This window comes from Tricharina praecox, assembly GCF_024521635.1.
Source record: "Tricharina praecox strain CBS 144465 chromosome Unknown BZA05scaffold_1, whole genome shotgun sequence".
NCBI classification, from domain to species: Eukaryota; Fungi; Ascomycota; class Pezizomycetes; order Pezizales; family Pyronemataceae; genus Tricharina; species Tricharina praecox.
The window spans coordinates 1,979,263-1,993,570 of NW_026250403.1; the positions used below are offsets into that span (position 1 = coordinate 1,979,263).

The 14,308-nt window shown below is 53.1% G+C and overlaps 4 protein-coding genes across 4 annotated transcripts; 1 reads left to right on the forward strand and 3 right to left on the reverse strand.

The window, feature by feature from the left end:
* The first annotated feature begins 73 nt into the window (after window positions 1-73).
* BZA05DRAFT_16819 (SNF2 family N-terminal domain-containing protein) lies at window positions 74-3,579 on the forward strand. The gene is made up of 11 exons (XM_051479169.1): window positions 74-437; window positions 495-1,114; window positions 1,162-1,254; window positions 1,316-1,482; window positions 1,546-1,576; window positions 1,631-2,605; window positions 2,658-2,843; window positions 2,899-2,946; window positions 3,002-3,104; window positions 3,173-3,277; window positions 3,328-3,579. The coding sequence occupies exons 1-11, from the start codon at window positions 132-134 to the stop codon at window positions 3,400-3,402; spliced, it is 2,709 nt and encodes a 902-aa protein (XP_051344508.1). The 5' UTR covers window positions 74-131; the 3' UTR covers window positions 3,403-3,579.
* On the reverse strand, window positions 3,469-4,656 carry BZA05DRAFT_16824 (uncharacterized protein). Its single transcript, XM_051479170.1, has one exon. It carries the CDS (start codon window positions 4,461-4,463, stop codon window positions 3,756-3,758), a length of 708 nt encoding a protein of 235 aa, XP_051344509.1. The 5' UTR covers window positions 4,464-4,656; the 3' UTR covers window positions 3,469-3,755.
* A 3,159-nt stretch (window positions 4,657-7,815) lies between these two features.
* BZA05DRAFT_382754 (uncharacterized protein) lies at window positions 7,816-11,117 on the reverse strand. Its single transcript, XM_051482156.1, has 2 exons — window positions 9,678-11,117; window positions 7,816-8,987 (listed from the first exon to the last, which is right to left on the reverse strand). The coding sequence occupies exons 1-2, from the start codon at window positions 10,817-10,819 to the stop codon at window positions 7,871-7,873; spliced, it is 2,259 nt and encodes a 752-aa protein (XP_051344510.1). The 5' UTR covers window positions 10,820-11,117; the 3' UTR covers window positions 7,816-7,870.
* A 107-nt stretch (window positions 11,118-11,224) lies between these two features.
* BZA05DRAFT_450853 (uncharacterized protein) lies at window positions 11,225-14,033 on the reverse strand (the record flags this gene model as incomplete). The annotated part of the gene is made up of 5 exons (XM_051487421.1): window positions 11,225-11,703; window positions 11,759-11,902; window positions 11,976-12,037; window positions 12,098-12,879; window positions 12,944-14,033. The coding sequence occupies 5 exons, from the start codon at window positions 14,031-14,033 to the stop codon at window positions 11,676-11,678; spliced, it is 2,106 nt and encodes a 701-aa protein (XP_051344511.1). The 3' UTR covers window positions 11,225-11,675.
* Window positions 14,034-14,308: the final 275 nt, after the last annotated feature.

The following is a 14,308-nucleotide window of genomic DNA, read 5'->3' on the forward strand; positions in this document are numbered from 1 at the left end:
GGCTCCGCCCTGGCTCCGCCCTGGCCACGCCCTCAGCCCCCACACCTAGGCGAGAATTGAACATTCCCGGTATATATGCCTTCCCGGCACACCCCAAGCACAAACTGCACAAACTACACGAGCGTTTCGCCATGAACAGATCAACCACTTCGTCCATCACTCGGTCTACCGATTTTCTTTCTGTTCCGAGCACAAAGCGTCAGCGCACCAGCAAGGACGGAAGATGGCGCTCGAGATCACCAAGCGAGTCATCGAATGGAGATATGTCCCGATCAACCACCCCGATGTTCGACCAGAGCCCATCGCCTAGTGCTGGTAGCTCAACATCCATGGAGTTTGAGTGGAGCCAAAGCATCGGCCAGCAAGCACAGATCGCACAAGGGGAAGATTGTCACACTGCAGACGAAGTCGCAGACGACGAAGAATGTTTTGGTACAGTGAGTCTTTTGGGCCGGGTACTTGCAGGCATTGAACATGGTCTCTGAGATAACAAGATTTGCTGTCATTGCAGCTCTACCAGAGACGTTTTAGAAACCCTCCAAGCTCGATGTTCCAGTTCATCTGTATTTCACGTATCTTTAACGATCGTCGCACCTGCATCGAAAAGTGTGGAGCTGTCTTTGCAGACTGGAGACGGCACAATCCTCGGCCATATTGAGCAGAATATTCGAACTACACTTCATTCTTTGCTCGTTCGAGATCTGGTTAGGATCCAAGGCGTTGCTCTTCTCCCGTTCGGTTACAACCAAGTTCGCTCCAAATCGAATCAGAAGGTGACAACCGAAGTCTATCTCAACGTTTTCGGCCCTCCAGAGGTTGCAGCTCCAGTAGGGAGGTTTCTGTCGGACAATTCGGTGTTTCTACAACATCCAATATTCCCGGAACCCGGTTTCGCGTACAAAAACCCTCATTTGATCTCAAAATGTTATTCCGGAATTATCACCGAGTGCACAGCCACTGGCGGAGTCCCGGTAATACCAAACAAGCCAGTACTGAATAATTGTACAGCAGTCCTTGAGGCCACCGAGTTGCTGGACTTCTTCAACAACATCGGCAAAGCAGCGATAATGGATGAAGTACATGGTGACCATAATCTCAAAACCCCACTTATGAGGTGATTAACCCGCTGCTTTTTCAAGCAATTAAGCTAATCCTTCGAAGTCACCAAAAGCAGGCTTTATATTTTCTCCTACGAAGGGAACGGGGACTTTCTGTCTTCGACACGTCTTCAGCCGCAATAGGAAAGATTACATGGTTAGCGAAGACATCGAAATTTTCCATTTCTTATACTGATGCTGCACCATGCGTGATCTAGTGATATCAAGGGAGGGATACTTGCGGATCATATGGGACTCGGAAAAACATTATCGATTCTATCTTTGATTACCGGCACGTTGGAAGAAGCCCGCCGAGTGAGAGCCCAAGAGCCCATCGGCAGAATTTGTGCGAGTGGAACTACCCTCATCGTGACTCCCGTTTCAAGTCAGTGGCTCATCGTCTTCGTGAAGATAACTCACCGACTCGTAAGCTAACGTATCATTTCAGCGCTGGGAAACTGGGAGCAACAGATATCGACGTATGAACCCTCTTTCTGGAAACATAATCCACTTTTATGTCTGACGATTATTAGGCATGTCCTACCAGGAAGGTTGAGCGTACTCGTCTACCATGGCAAGAACCGGGCCGGAAACTCGAATGCCGCAACCCTGTCTCGATACGACATTATACTTACAACTCCATCCGTCGTCTCCCATGAATGGAGCTCTGCTCATCATCCACTTCACGAGCTGGAATTTTACCGTCTCGTGATCGATGAGGCGCACGATATTCGAACCGAGAAGACACAGCGCTCGCGAGCTATATGCGCTCTCAATGCCGGACGTCGCTGGGCCGTCACAGGAACACCAATCCAAAACAATCTTATGGACATCGCCACGCTTTTCAAGTTCTTGCGGTACAAGCCTCTCCATACTGCCGTCGGCTTCAAAAAATACGTCCTTACCTCGCAGCCCGGGACAAAAACCGGCATTGATAATCTTCGGTCTGCATTGAAAGCAGTTTGCTTACGTAGAGCAAAGAGCATCATCGATTTACCGGAAAGGAAGGAGCAGATAAGGTTCCTGAGTTTCAACACTGAGGAGAAGGCCTTGTACGAATTCCATAAACGGCTTTTATCCCGAGAATATAACGCTATGTCCTCATCCGGTCCTGCGGAGGCTCTCAAATGTTTATTAAAGCTGCGCATGATTTGTGACCACGGACATGACCTGATATCTACGGGATCGTCGACGGCATCTTCCGCTCTTGAACCATCGATAACCTGCTGCGTTTGTAATCAGCAGATTACAAGTCACATGCAGTTTGAAGGGCTGGGCTGTCCCCATCGATCCATGTGTGCTGGATGCATAGAAATAGTGCCACTAACCGACAGCGACATGAGAGACTGTGATCAGTGCTCCGTCGACGAGGTTACGACACCGGAAGCGACCCCAAGCTTACTACTATCGGACTATCCAGTCTGTCCGCGCCCTTCCACCAAGGTCAAAGCGTTGCTACAGATGATTCTTAGCGAGAATACAGACGACGGTAACGTGAAATCAAAGCAGTGAGTTTGCAGCATCAACCCGCCTCATCCTCCGTGACTTACACCCGGGCAGTGTTGTTTTTTCCGAATGGACACGAATGCTCGACCTCGTTGGGTTCGCTTTGCACAATTCGGGGATCAAATTTTGCCGTCTAGATGGATCGATGCAAAGATCCCGACGCGACGCAGCCCTCTGTGAATATCGCGAGAATCCGCAGTGTACTGTGATATTGATATCCCTCATGGCCGGCGGAGTAGGGTACGCGCATGCTCTCGCCCATGTTTCGGGGTCCTGGCTGACAACAGATTTTCAGAATTGACCTTACCTGTGCGTCTAGAGTACACCTCATGGAGCCGCACTGGTATACACATCCATCCCGCTCGAGTATGCCTGCAGAGCTGATGAGTTACATACAGGAATCCGATGGTCGAGCTTCAAGCGCTTGAGCGAGTCCACAGGTTCGGTCAACAACGTGACGTATTGATAACTCGATACATCATGCAAGATTCGTTCGAAAACGTAAGCACGCACTCCTTAATGAAATGATCGGTACAAAGGGAGGGGGGAAAAGGGCTGACTTCGAGAAGGACATCCTGAGGCGCCAGAAACTGAAGTTGGATATGGCGAAACAGTCACTGGACGCGGGAAAGGCTCACATCATGAAGTGTGATATCAGGCAGGAGATCATCGCAGTAAGTTCCCTTGATGTTCGCTCTTTGGGCAGTAAGCTGATCATAAATAGAGCCTGGGCTCGATGTTGTCAACGGGCTCATTATCGTCAGACCCTGGAGGAAATGCCCACGAACAAGCGTTCTAGTTATCACTCGGTCGTCTGCAACGCTCCAGTCATGCGCAGAAAACTCGCTGGCTGTATGGCAATATGGAAATGTAATCATTCTCTACGAAGTCAAGGGGAATCATACAAATGGATTGAGAAAAGCAACTGTTTGAGTGTCGGCAGAGAAAAAAAAGTTGCGGAAAGTCATAACTGCCGGTCTTATTTCGTAGCACACTCCCATACTTCCAACCGCATTTCACGTTTCACATCTGACCCTACTTTACAAGGCGTTTCCGATGCAAAAAAGCATTTATCCTCGATCCCAGTATTCAAGCCGACCATTCATATTGCCCCAGAGTCAGAGTACCATCAACAATCCAACCATTCCCAAACTAGACCAACACAATCCTTCCGGCACCGCGAGCACGGCGTGTTGCACTGAGGCAGTAGCTAGCCACATATCCCGCGGCAAAGAACAGCAGCACGCTGACAACCAGCGTGTAAATATTCAGAGTTCTTCCCTCGCCCTGGTACCTGCGTTTCTGGGCTTCCACCAACGCGAACAGCGTTACGACGACGAGCGTGTTTGCGACGATGGCAGCGATGACGATGCGGAGAGAAAGGAGCCTGCGGAGCCCAGGGCAGCTCTGCATGTTCCACAGGCAGACGTAGATTATGGTGACGGCGAGGACGATCGTGCTGGCGATCTTGCTGTATAGCCCAAGGGTGCGCGCGCGCTCGGGGTACGAGCTGTTGGAGTGGTGCGCGAAAAGACACCATACGAACACGGTGTGCGCCAGGATGGGGATGATGCTGAGCGCGGAAATTATGTGTCTCTGGAATGGCGAGCAATCAGCACTGAAGGGAAGCGACGGGATGGAACATGTGTGGATTATGCGTACCTTGGTGGCGTCCTCGGGGTACCTGCTCTGGCACCCGTGGTGCGAACTCTCAGACTCCATGATGGCAGCTTGGATAACGGAGACGGGAACGGTCTCCTCGTTTTGGAGGTTTCGTGAGGCCATCCAGAGACGGAGTTCCCTCGCGGTCTGAAGGCTCAGGATGACCGGATCCTGCTCTGCGACTGACGACTCCGACATGGTGAATAGGACTAGAGTGCTACTTGGCGATTGTTACGCGATTTGATGATGGTTTTTCGTTCAATGTTGTTATGGATGGCGGCTGCATAGGACGGTGGGGGAGGGCTGGAATATATACCTATGCGGGCTCCGAGGCTGTGCATGCACCATCTACTCTATGCACCATGCACCCATGCGATCTACCTACCCAGTTACTTGTTGCGTGTTTCTCGATAACAACCCCACAGCCACTGAGTCAGGGTCCGTGATACCCGCCATGCATAAGGCGCGTGATTATGCACTAACCTGTTCCATAGAACCTTTCCGTGAGGCTTCCACCTCCATTCCGTGCTGTTTCCTTGAACTACATACTTTCCAAGTTCTCATGGAAGGCTCAACGCTCAAGCGCTCCAGAGTCCAGGCCCTGTTATTGAAATGCCTACCAATTTTCCGGAATCATGCACTACCAAGGTAGAGACTGTAGAGTAGGACTGAGAGCCCCAGTACTTACTCTACCGGTATCCTGGTGAGAAGTGGAAGTCAGTACGAGTTTCCTTAGTCCCAAGTCCTTAACGATATTAATAAGCTGACACTATTCCAAATACAAATCCAGAGAAGCAGATCTTCCATCTTCAAAGGGCAAACCCCTGCGGCCGGTTGCTGGCGGACGGTGGCCTGACCTATTATGTATGTATGTTGGGCGAAACTGACCCGGCCCCCATGAAAAGAATTCATCCCATGGTAAAGAGTTTCAAGAAAACGATCTATTGTCTCCCTACGTCACTAATAGTACGCAAGTGCGGCGAAGCAGTCACAGCGGCATTAGTTATGCAGTACTACGGTAGTTAGTACTAGGTACCTATGGTGATTCCCGGAGCGGACGAATATTCCTCCGCTACCAAGCACTTAGGTACTTCAACACACCGAGCCAACTACCTACATTCTGATATGTGCGATAGTGAACTGGTCACCGTCGTGGGGGAAACCGAAAAGCTTCTACATTCGTTCCCATTCCCGTATATAGCGGAACTGGGACGGTGGTCACAGACAGAGATCGATAGTAACCAGTTAATTGGGGATATGTACAGGCAACTCCAAAGAGCTATGAAACAACGAAATACGGTATCTACCAGACACCAGACTACCGTACGAAGACGTCGGACGTCCTTGAGGCTTTAATTGCTGGCAAGGCGGGCGGGGCGATGTATTGTACAATGCATACCCAAACCGCAACCGCGACAGCACTGCACGCCCACGGGATGGTCGTTCGGCGGTTAGCCGCCTAGAATAGGTGAGTAGATGGCCGCGTGTAACTGCAAGCCGCGTGTACATGACATGCGTGACACTCCAAAGCTCCAAGCCACGCAGTGCGGGGGATTCTTGCTCTCGGTACGCCTCGGGGGGGGGGGGGGGGGGGGGGTTTACTTTTGGCGTCACTTCAGGAACGGTAGTTTAGACTTTCAAATCCCTAAGATCATGCCAAAGGCAGTCGACCGCGTCCGGCGAACCTCGAATGATGATGTGACGGCAAACGTGGAAGCTGGAGATGGAGGCGGGGGTCGAGTCCATCTCGGAGCACTACTAATACATATCACGGGTTCACAAGCATCGAGTTCGTCTCCCCGTCACGGAAAAAACCCCCGCGTGGCCCAGTGGTCTGGTACATGCAATCGGCGAGGGGAGTGGAATGAAACCTCTCGGTCCAATCCGGGGTAAGAAACCTTTCATTCCGCTCTTGGGGTTTCCAAGCCACCCCACTGGGGGGGTGATGGTTTTTGCGGGAAGTCGAAACCCGGGGTGCATGGAGTATCACTCGTCGCAAACCCAAAAGCTGCTAATATCACTTTTTCTTTTTCTTTTCCGTTTAATCATCATGTTCGTTACTTCCCAACGTAAAGCCACAAACCGGAAACCAGCAGCAACGTTCCGGAGATAGATGAGCCGTGTGGTTGTGTAGACGCACTGGTGACTGACGCCTCGCAATCGGGCATACTATGCACTGCAACAAATTTATAACCGCCCCGGATATGTAGGAGATAGGTAGTAGAGGCGCCAGCTACCGGAAGGGCTCGTCCCGACGATGGCCCTCTACCGGTATCGGTCAGGAATAAAGACCCCCCCTCCCCCACCCCCGCATCACGCTCCTCGCCTGGTTTGTATTTTTGCGTGAGCGGCTTGCTTTTTTTTGGCTCTGCGACAGGTAACCATCGACTCCGTTCGGAGTATATATACTACCTAGGTTCCGCCCAGCCCTGCTCACTGGTTCCGCTCATTCAATATCATTCCATCCCAGCCTACCACCACTCCTCCTCCTCCGGGGGTAGGCAGAGGCATTCGACTCTCGAACTTGCTGCTTTCCCCTCTATTCCTGTTCTGCGTGTATCATTCCCCTTTAGTCTGTCATGTCGTAACCAACGAAGACAGGGGAAACCTTCCGGAGTTACATACAGTAGCAAAAAGTAGGGTGCGATTGATACGGGGTGAATACCGCAGCCATTTGAGTACCGAAGAATTACCAGGTTTTTAAGTTAGAATACCGAAGAACTATCAGGTTTTTAAGTGAAACCTGGTAGTTCTTCGGTACTCAAATGACTGCGGTATTCACCCCGTATCAATCGCACCCTACTTTTTGCTACTGTATGTAGGAGTAGTCTGTAGATACTAGATATGTAGGCAGAACGGGTTCCCGGCGCATGTAGTCGGAAGTATGTATTAAACACCCACCATCACTCGCTGCCATTGGACCATCGCCTAGTTCTTCGACCACGACGACACAATATGCCTCCATTCTCCGTTCAACCCCGTCTCCGCACGCCCACGCCAACACGACGAACCGTCCTGTTACCGCAAGCCCCAGGGAAATTAAAAGAGAAAAGACCCGTTCACATTTTATCACTCGTTAATTGCGACCCTTCCCAACCTATCCCATCCATTTCATCCCAATCCAATTCCATTTCATCCCATTTAATCCATCCATCCGATTTCATCATCTAGCCCCCACCCCTACCCTCCCCGCGTCCCCCCGATCTCATCCATTTTTGAACTCCCGTAAGAAAATAAAAGAGCGAATACCTATGAAAAGCCCCCCTTCACTCATTGCCTATTGCCTCCGAAAAGAAAACGAAAGAAAGGGAAAAAGGAAAAGGAAAAAGAGAAGAAAGAAAAGGAAAAAAGAAGAAAGGAGCAGGAACAAGACAGGAATACGAATAGGAAGAAGAAAAAAAACAGAACACGCTCGCTACAAAAAGATGAAAGATGAATGGACAACGAACAACGAACAAAGGTGTCAAGGAGGTGTAAGAGAAACAGGAACAGGAACGGGAATGATATGCCCCCCCCTCCTCCCTCGCCCCCTTCCCCCAAACCGAACAAACCCTCTCTCCCACTCCCACACCCACTCACCTCCCGATTCCACCAACCTAGCTACACTAAACGCGACTCGCGCCCCTAGAGGTCTTTCCCTTCGCGCAGTCATTACAATACCACTTCGCCTTACCCCTAGGGGCCTGAGAGAGGCCGACACAGCTAAGATGGAACCACTCGCGCTCGCACTCGTCGCCATCGCAGGCGACCATCTCTCCGTAGCTGATCTGATTGCAGTAGCAATACGTTTCCTCGCCCTCCTCCTCGTCGTCGCCCGTCTCCGCCCCCGCCGTTTCCTTCTCTTTCGTTTTCGTTGTGGAGGCGGAGGTGGAGGTGGCAGCGGTAGAGGCGGTGGTGGAGACGGTGGTGGCGGTGGTGATCCCAAGGCCGATGGGTGTGGAGGCTGCTGCGGCGGCGGCTGCGGCCACCGGCTTTTGCTGGCTCTTCGCCTTGTGGCTCTTCTTGGCCGGGGCGGGAGTGGAGGCGGCAGCAGCGGCAACAGCGGTGGCGGATGAGTCCGCGCGCTTGCGGTTGCGGGTGCTGCCGGGAGTGACGGTGGTGGATGCGGCCGTCTTGAGTTCGCCCGAGGAGGCGGCGGGCTTGGACTTGGTGTTGGCCACGGGCTCCTCTTTCTCCTTCTTTGGTGGGGGAACGATGGGAGAGCCCTTCTTTATTTGTGGCTCCTCGACGGCGGCGGCAATCGCAGGGGAAACAACAGATGTAGGCGTGGCGTCGGGGGAAAGTATCCGCTGCTTCTTTTTGTGGGAGGGTTTTGTAGGGGGCGGGGGAGGCGGGGGCGGGGGTGGAGGTATGGGATGCGGATGTGCGGTGTGTTCCTTCTCCAGTTTTGGGGATTCCCGTTCTTTTTCCTTTTCTTTGCTTGCGATGACCTCGAGGTATCGAGGGGCGGGGGGCATCTCCACATCTTCTGGTTCCGCCGCCACGGGCTTGGGGGTTTCTTTTTTGGCATGGGATTTGCTGGGGGCGATGGGAGTGGTGGAAGGAAGTGCAGGAGTTGAAGTCAGTGCAGCAGCCGGTATGGGAGGGGCCGGGAAATGGGAAGTGATGTGCAGTGGTGAGGTGATGGTAGCCACCGCTATTGGCTGGATATGGGGATGCGGGATGACAGGCTGGCCCAGGAGCGGCGAGTTTGTGGCCGAGGCCGTCGGGGTTTGGGCGGTCCTGTCAATCAGATGGTTGCGTTAGCCTGTGTTCGCACAAGGCAAGTGGGGGCCGGAAAGCAACCGCAATAGCTAAAAACAAAGAGACTAATTCCAGGAACGGGACTCGACGGGCGAAGGGTATGGACCAGAGAGTGACGGACGGTGCAGACGGTGCAGATGTGTGTGTAAAACCGCCCATTGTTCTGTCCCCAATGGCTAAGTACCTGAACGAATATCATCTCGCACCCTACCTGTCCACTCCCTCCAATGAAAAACAAAGCTCAAAGATGAAAAACAATATACTGAGAAAACAAATATTTCGCGGGCAAACGCCATCCTAACCCAACTCCACGCACATAGTACAGTCCCAAGAAACGCAACCAGAAAAACCATTACCGGGATATCGAGACCGCAGAAACCAAAGACCAGACCAGCCAGCCAGACCAGACTCCTCGAAACGCAAGACAATGTTGGACGAACTGGAACTTGAAGAAGACACGGATACAGAAGCTGATATGAAAAAAGATGAAGAAGAAAAAAAGAATGAAAGAAGGAAATGACGGATGAATGTTCGAAAAGAAAAAAGAAAAAGTAAATGCTCATGCCGGCACGCTGACGCCCAATGCTAAGTAAAGTAGGCACGTAATGAAGAAACGAACGTAGAAAAGAAAAGAAAAGACAACTCTGGACTGGAAGGAAAGAGTACTACCTTCGGGGAGCCCTCTGTGCAACAGTCTTGACCTTCTTCGGCACTGGTGTTCCCGCCCTCGGACTCGCCGTGCCTTTCGCGTTCGTGGCCTTCTCCTTATCCTCCTTGGTAGCGGCAGCCTTCCTCTTCTTGGTAGCCTGCTGCTGTTGCGCGCCCGCCTGCTGGTCCGCGATCCGCTTGGTACTACTGAGCGTCTCGTTATCACCAGTTTTCCTAGCCTTCTTCTTCGGTTCGGTGGGCTCGTCCTGGTGTTGATGGTGCGCGTAATGGTGGTGCGACTTGCCGGCGCGGCCAGGTACAGCTCCACGCACGTGACTCTCACGCTCCATCTGGATCTGGTGGTATCTTTCCTCCTGCTCCCTCTTCTCCCTCTCCTTCTCCCTGGCGATCTGCGCAGCGGTGCCCCTCTTCATGGGTTCCTTGTAGGCCCAGTGCTCGGGGTTACCCTTGCGGTAGAGCGACGGGATCTCCTTCTCGACGTAGGCAAACGCGTGTTCGACACGTCCGAGGTGCTTGTTTAGCGCATCGACGGCAGTGGTGATGACGTGAATCTTCTCGTCCTGCGTTATCAACAGATCGGCAATCTGCCCCCTAATCTGGTGACACCTCGCCCTCCTAGTCTCCGCGGTCCCCAGAATCGTAGTCCCCGCAGCCGTAGCTGCCGTCTCCGCGGCTTCCAGCTTCTCCAACTCAGCCAGGAGCGCGACCGACGGGGGATCCGCCGCGAGCCCACCCTGGTCATTATCGCGTCGCTGTCTCAGCTCATTAAGCTGTTTCAGCGCCTCCATGGCCTCGTCGAACTCGTACGGATCCCCGGGAGTATCGAGCCTCTCCGCGGCGTCGATGAGCAAGCGCAGGTTCGCCTCGGGCAGACACGCCTTCGCGTCGACCTCGCGCAGCAGCGTGAAGTGCCGGATGATCTCTGACGGTAGCGCGTCGACCGCATCCGTGAACGCCGCGAGCGCGGGGTAGAAGTTCGCTGGTGGGTGGTGCTGCCCCGAGGATTCGATCCCGTTGATCACCGGCTTCGGCGCGGGCTTACGCGCGGACCGCGCTTGTCGCAGTGGTTGCCGGCGTGAGATCGAGGGGACTCCAGCGGTAGCTGGCGATGCAGCTGGCTGGGGCGGCGGCTTCGTCGCCATGTTGCGTGATGTATGGGTGGGTGGAAGAGGAGGGGAGGGGGAGGAGAGAGGTGTTCTTGACGAGTTCGGCGTTGCGTGAGGGCGGGATCAGAGGGTCATGCCCCTAAAGATTACCGGCTGTGCGAGGTAGGGTAGAGCAAAAGAGGGATGCTTATAGATGCGTTTTTCGTGAAGGGAGTGATTTCTGTAGACCTAGCTGTGTGGGATGACAATAAAGCAAATGGTTGTTGACGGACGCGAAAATGAAGGCGCTCAAAGCATGCTGGAAAGTTGGGTTTCGTGATTCTCAGCAGCAGCGTTGGGCCGAAGGTGGCCGCCAAAACCACGCTAACTTACGATAAGTAAGAGTTTCATAGTCTTGGCGCGAGTGATACGACGAGATTGCACGCAACAATTCTTCACACGTTCCCAAATTGACTAGTTACAGATACACCACATGGCTACAGCAAGGATCTCATTCGAATGTCCAATCCTGATTATCGGAAAGCAGCATGTATTCCATGTCCGGCGCCCAGTCCAATAGCAGCCCGGAAAACTCGAAAGTAACACCTTCTTCCGAGACACACTGGAAAGAAGAAAGTAGAGCGAAACCTGGATCGAACGACGTGAAAACAAGGTGCGGAAGCAGGGTCCTAATGAATAGATCTCACACGAGCTCCCACAATAGTAATAGCAGCAGAAACAGAAGCCCCCCCTATTAACCGTGATCTCTGACGCAGACCACATCCCATCTCAACCAAACAGCCAACCATCGGAAACACCCGAGCGAATCGGCGCATTAAACCGCATATCTAACCTTCCTCCTCCCCCAAATCGATGTCTTCTTATTCTTGGCATCCTGCTTATTGGGGGGTTCCTAATCCACCTTCGCATTCGCAAGAATCCTAATAACCTGTCAGCCCTGGAATAGATAGGAAGAGAATGTGAAAACTGGCATACCTGGCCGTATTACTGGTAAGGTTGTTTGACAGCCTGATGTTGGTCTGCGAGTACTTCTTGGTGTGCTTCAACTTCTTGCGAGCAACCATCACCGGAACGGAGCTCTTAGCCACAAGGTAATTGGAGAAACTGCCCAAGAGAACACTTTGATGATGTCAGCACACATTGCAATCACTATCACCAGCTCCACGCCGACCGCATCCCTGGAGAAACTCACCCCTTCAGAGCACTTCTGCCTCTCGATCCTAGTATAACCAGGGTTGGCGCAACCAGGTCAATCTGTGCATTTCATGATTAGTCAAAAGTATGATACCAACCGACTGTGGATAGAAAACTCACGATCTCAGTCAAAAGATGTTTCGGGCTCTTGCAATGAATAACCTCGACAACAACCTTCACCTGCAGTCTGGTCTTCCTAAGCAGCTTGGTGACCAATGACGTGATAGCTTCGGCGGCGACGAATCTCTCCCTCTCCGCTTTTGTCCGCTCCCCGACACCCCCGACGCCCCCGACGCCCGGGTCCTTTAGTGGACTGCTAGTTCCGGGTGAATGGATTTGTCCGACAGGCGGTGTTAAAGTACCGACCGCTGCCGCCTGGGCTTGGTTACTAACTTCCAACAGCGCCTCACCGATCGAGCTCTCCGACACTGTCTTGGACCCATCTTCTATGGCATCGTGATCCACCGCACATATCGCGAGTAGCGTATCACCATCTCGTAGAACCGTACCGACAGTCCACTCCATAGCATACTGTGCTTCAGAAGAAAGATCTGTAGCAACAAGGTACTTTCTGGAGCGTTTCCCTTTCGCAGCGAGCTCCTTCTGGATATCCTCGTAGTCCCCGCGTACTATTGTGCGAACAACCCTGTGCGTTTCGGGCGACGAGAATAGCGGAGTGAGTGTTGTTTCCATGCGCTGGGCTCGGCGGATGTCAATGTCATCAGCCTCCTGGTCCGAGGACACAGGAGTGCTCGTCTGTGACGGTACATCGAAATTAGTGCTGGGGTGCACTCCGGATCGACGTGCGGTGGTAGGAGAACTGGCTCCTGGGTAATTCGAGGGCGTGACTGAGATTTGAGGAAGAAGGGAACGAACTTGGTATTTCGATGAAACCTTTTTGCCTGCCAAACACATATCATGGTCAGTACGTTTGAAATGCCGGATATGGGGAAGGAGGATCCGTACGTTCTTCCTCCGCCGCGGCGAGAAGACTGAAAGACTTCTTGCCGGCTGGCGTGCCCTTCTGGGCAGCCTTTTTGCCTTTCTTCTTCTTCTTTCCGCCACCTGGGTCGACGCCAACATTGCTTTCCCTGTCGGTGCTATTTCCGCGACTGCTAGGTTCCGAAGCCAGTTCGATCAGAGACGGCGCCTTTCGGGCCACGCGCTCGCCGGACCTTCCGCGATTCTCCTCATCACTGTATGACCCGCCACTATCCTCTTCTTCCGAAGACTCGTCGTCAGTGGAATCCACGATCGCCCTCTCATCCGACTCAAGATCCTTCTGTAGCCGCACGCCACCATCCCGAGTTAAGCTCTCCCCGGTTCCGGCCTTTACGACGTCGCCCTGCTTGTCCGTCACCGGTCTCCTCTCCGGTAGCTTCGCCAGCGCACCTCCGGATTTCGCTAGCGCATCGTCGTTCAATCTCGCGTACGCGGTATCCAGATCAATCACCGTCCCCTTCTCACTAACAAGGACGTGCGGCTCGTTCGGACGGTTCGGAGACGCGACACGGCCCGTGGAAGAGGCCCCCGGCGAAGCTGCTCGGCCATGATGCGAGAACATGGAATTTGCAAGTGGCGATTTCGATCGCCCTGGGAACACCGCATCGAGCATCGAGGGTTGCGACGCGGTCCGTTTTCTGGTTCCGGAGCCACCCACCGAAGGTGCCATTGAGAAATCATAGGCATCGTTTGGCGTGTGAGCATTCGGTACACTGGATCGTCCCAGTAATCGTGGTGGGCCATTATTATTATTGCTACCCGAGCGGGTGCGGTAGAAACCGTTCGATGAACCCCCGAGGTCGACTGGGCTCGAGCGCCCGCTGCTCATGGGCGTACCGCCCCGGTGCTGGAAGTCGGCGACGGAATCGATCAAGGAGGTTACGGGACGGTGGGGAGAGGTGGTTCGTGCAAGCGATGAGAATCCCATCCGCGGGGAGGATGGAGTGGATTGGACTCCCGAGTGAGGCGAGTTGCGATTCGTGCGCTGCTGGGGTCGTTCCAAGAGCTTAAGGATCTCGAGGCGCTCCTCCTCTAGAGCTGATTCGAGCGACATTGCGAGTGCGAGCGGTCGGGGCAATAGTAGAGGTTTGATTTGCGATGACCGTCAGTTGTGATAGTTTTACTTTTGAAGTGGCCTGAGGGGGTGTTCTTCGAGTCTTGTGTTCTTCGGAGGGGGTAAAGGGAGCGGTTTAGGTATGGGAAGGGATGTGCGGGGGGTAGGTAGGTGGAGTCTTTTTTTGGTGGGTTGAAGTTGCAAGGAACTACGAGCTAACTACGTAGTGCTGGTCCATAGAGGGGCAAGAGGCGGTGGAAGAAGAGCGCAAATGG

Coding starts and splice junctions, on each gene's coding strand:
- BZA05DRAFT_16824 (XM_051479170.1), bottom strand. CDS start 4,463: ATGTCGGAGTCGTCAGTCGCAGAGCAGGATCCGGTCATCCTGAGCCTT.
- BZA05DRAFT_16819 (XM_051479169.1), top strand. CDS start 132: ATGAACAGATCAACCACTTCGTCCATCACTCGGTCTACCGATTTTCTT. Junction 1,255..1,315: donor GCAATAGGAAAGATTACATG/GTTAGCGAAGAC, acceptor TGCGTGATCTAG/TGATATCAAGGGAGGGATAC. Junction 2,606..2,657: donor GGTAACGTGAAATCAAAGCA/GTGAGTTTGCAG, acceptor ACACCCGGGCAG/TGTTGTTTTTTCCGAATGGA.
- BZA05DRAFT_382754 (XM_051482156.1), bottom strand. CDS start 10,819: ATGGCGACGAAGCCGCCGCCCCAGCCAGCTGCATCGCCAGCTACCGCT. Junction 8,988..9,677: donor GCACAGAGGGCTCCCCGAAG/GTAGTACTCTTT, acceptor TCTGATTGACAG/GACCGCCCAAACCCCGACGG.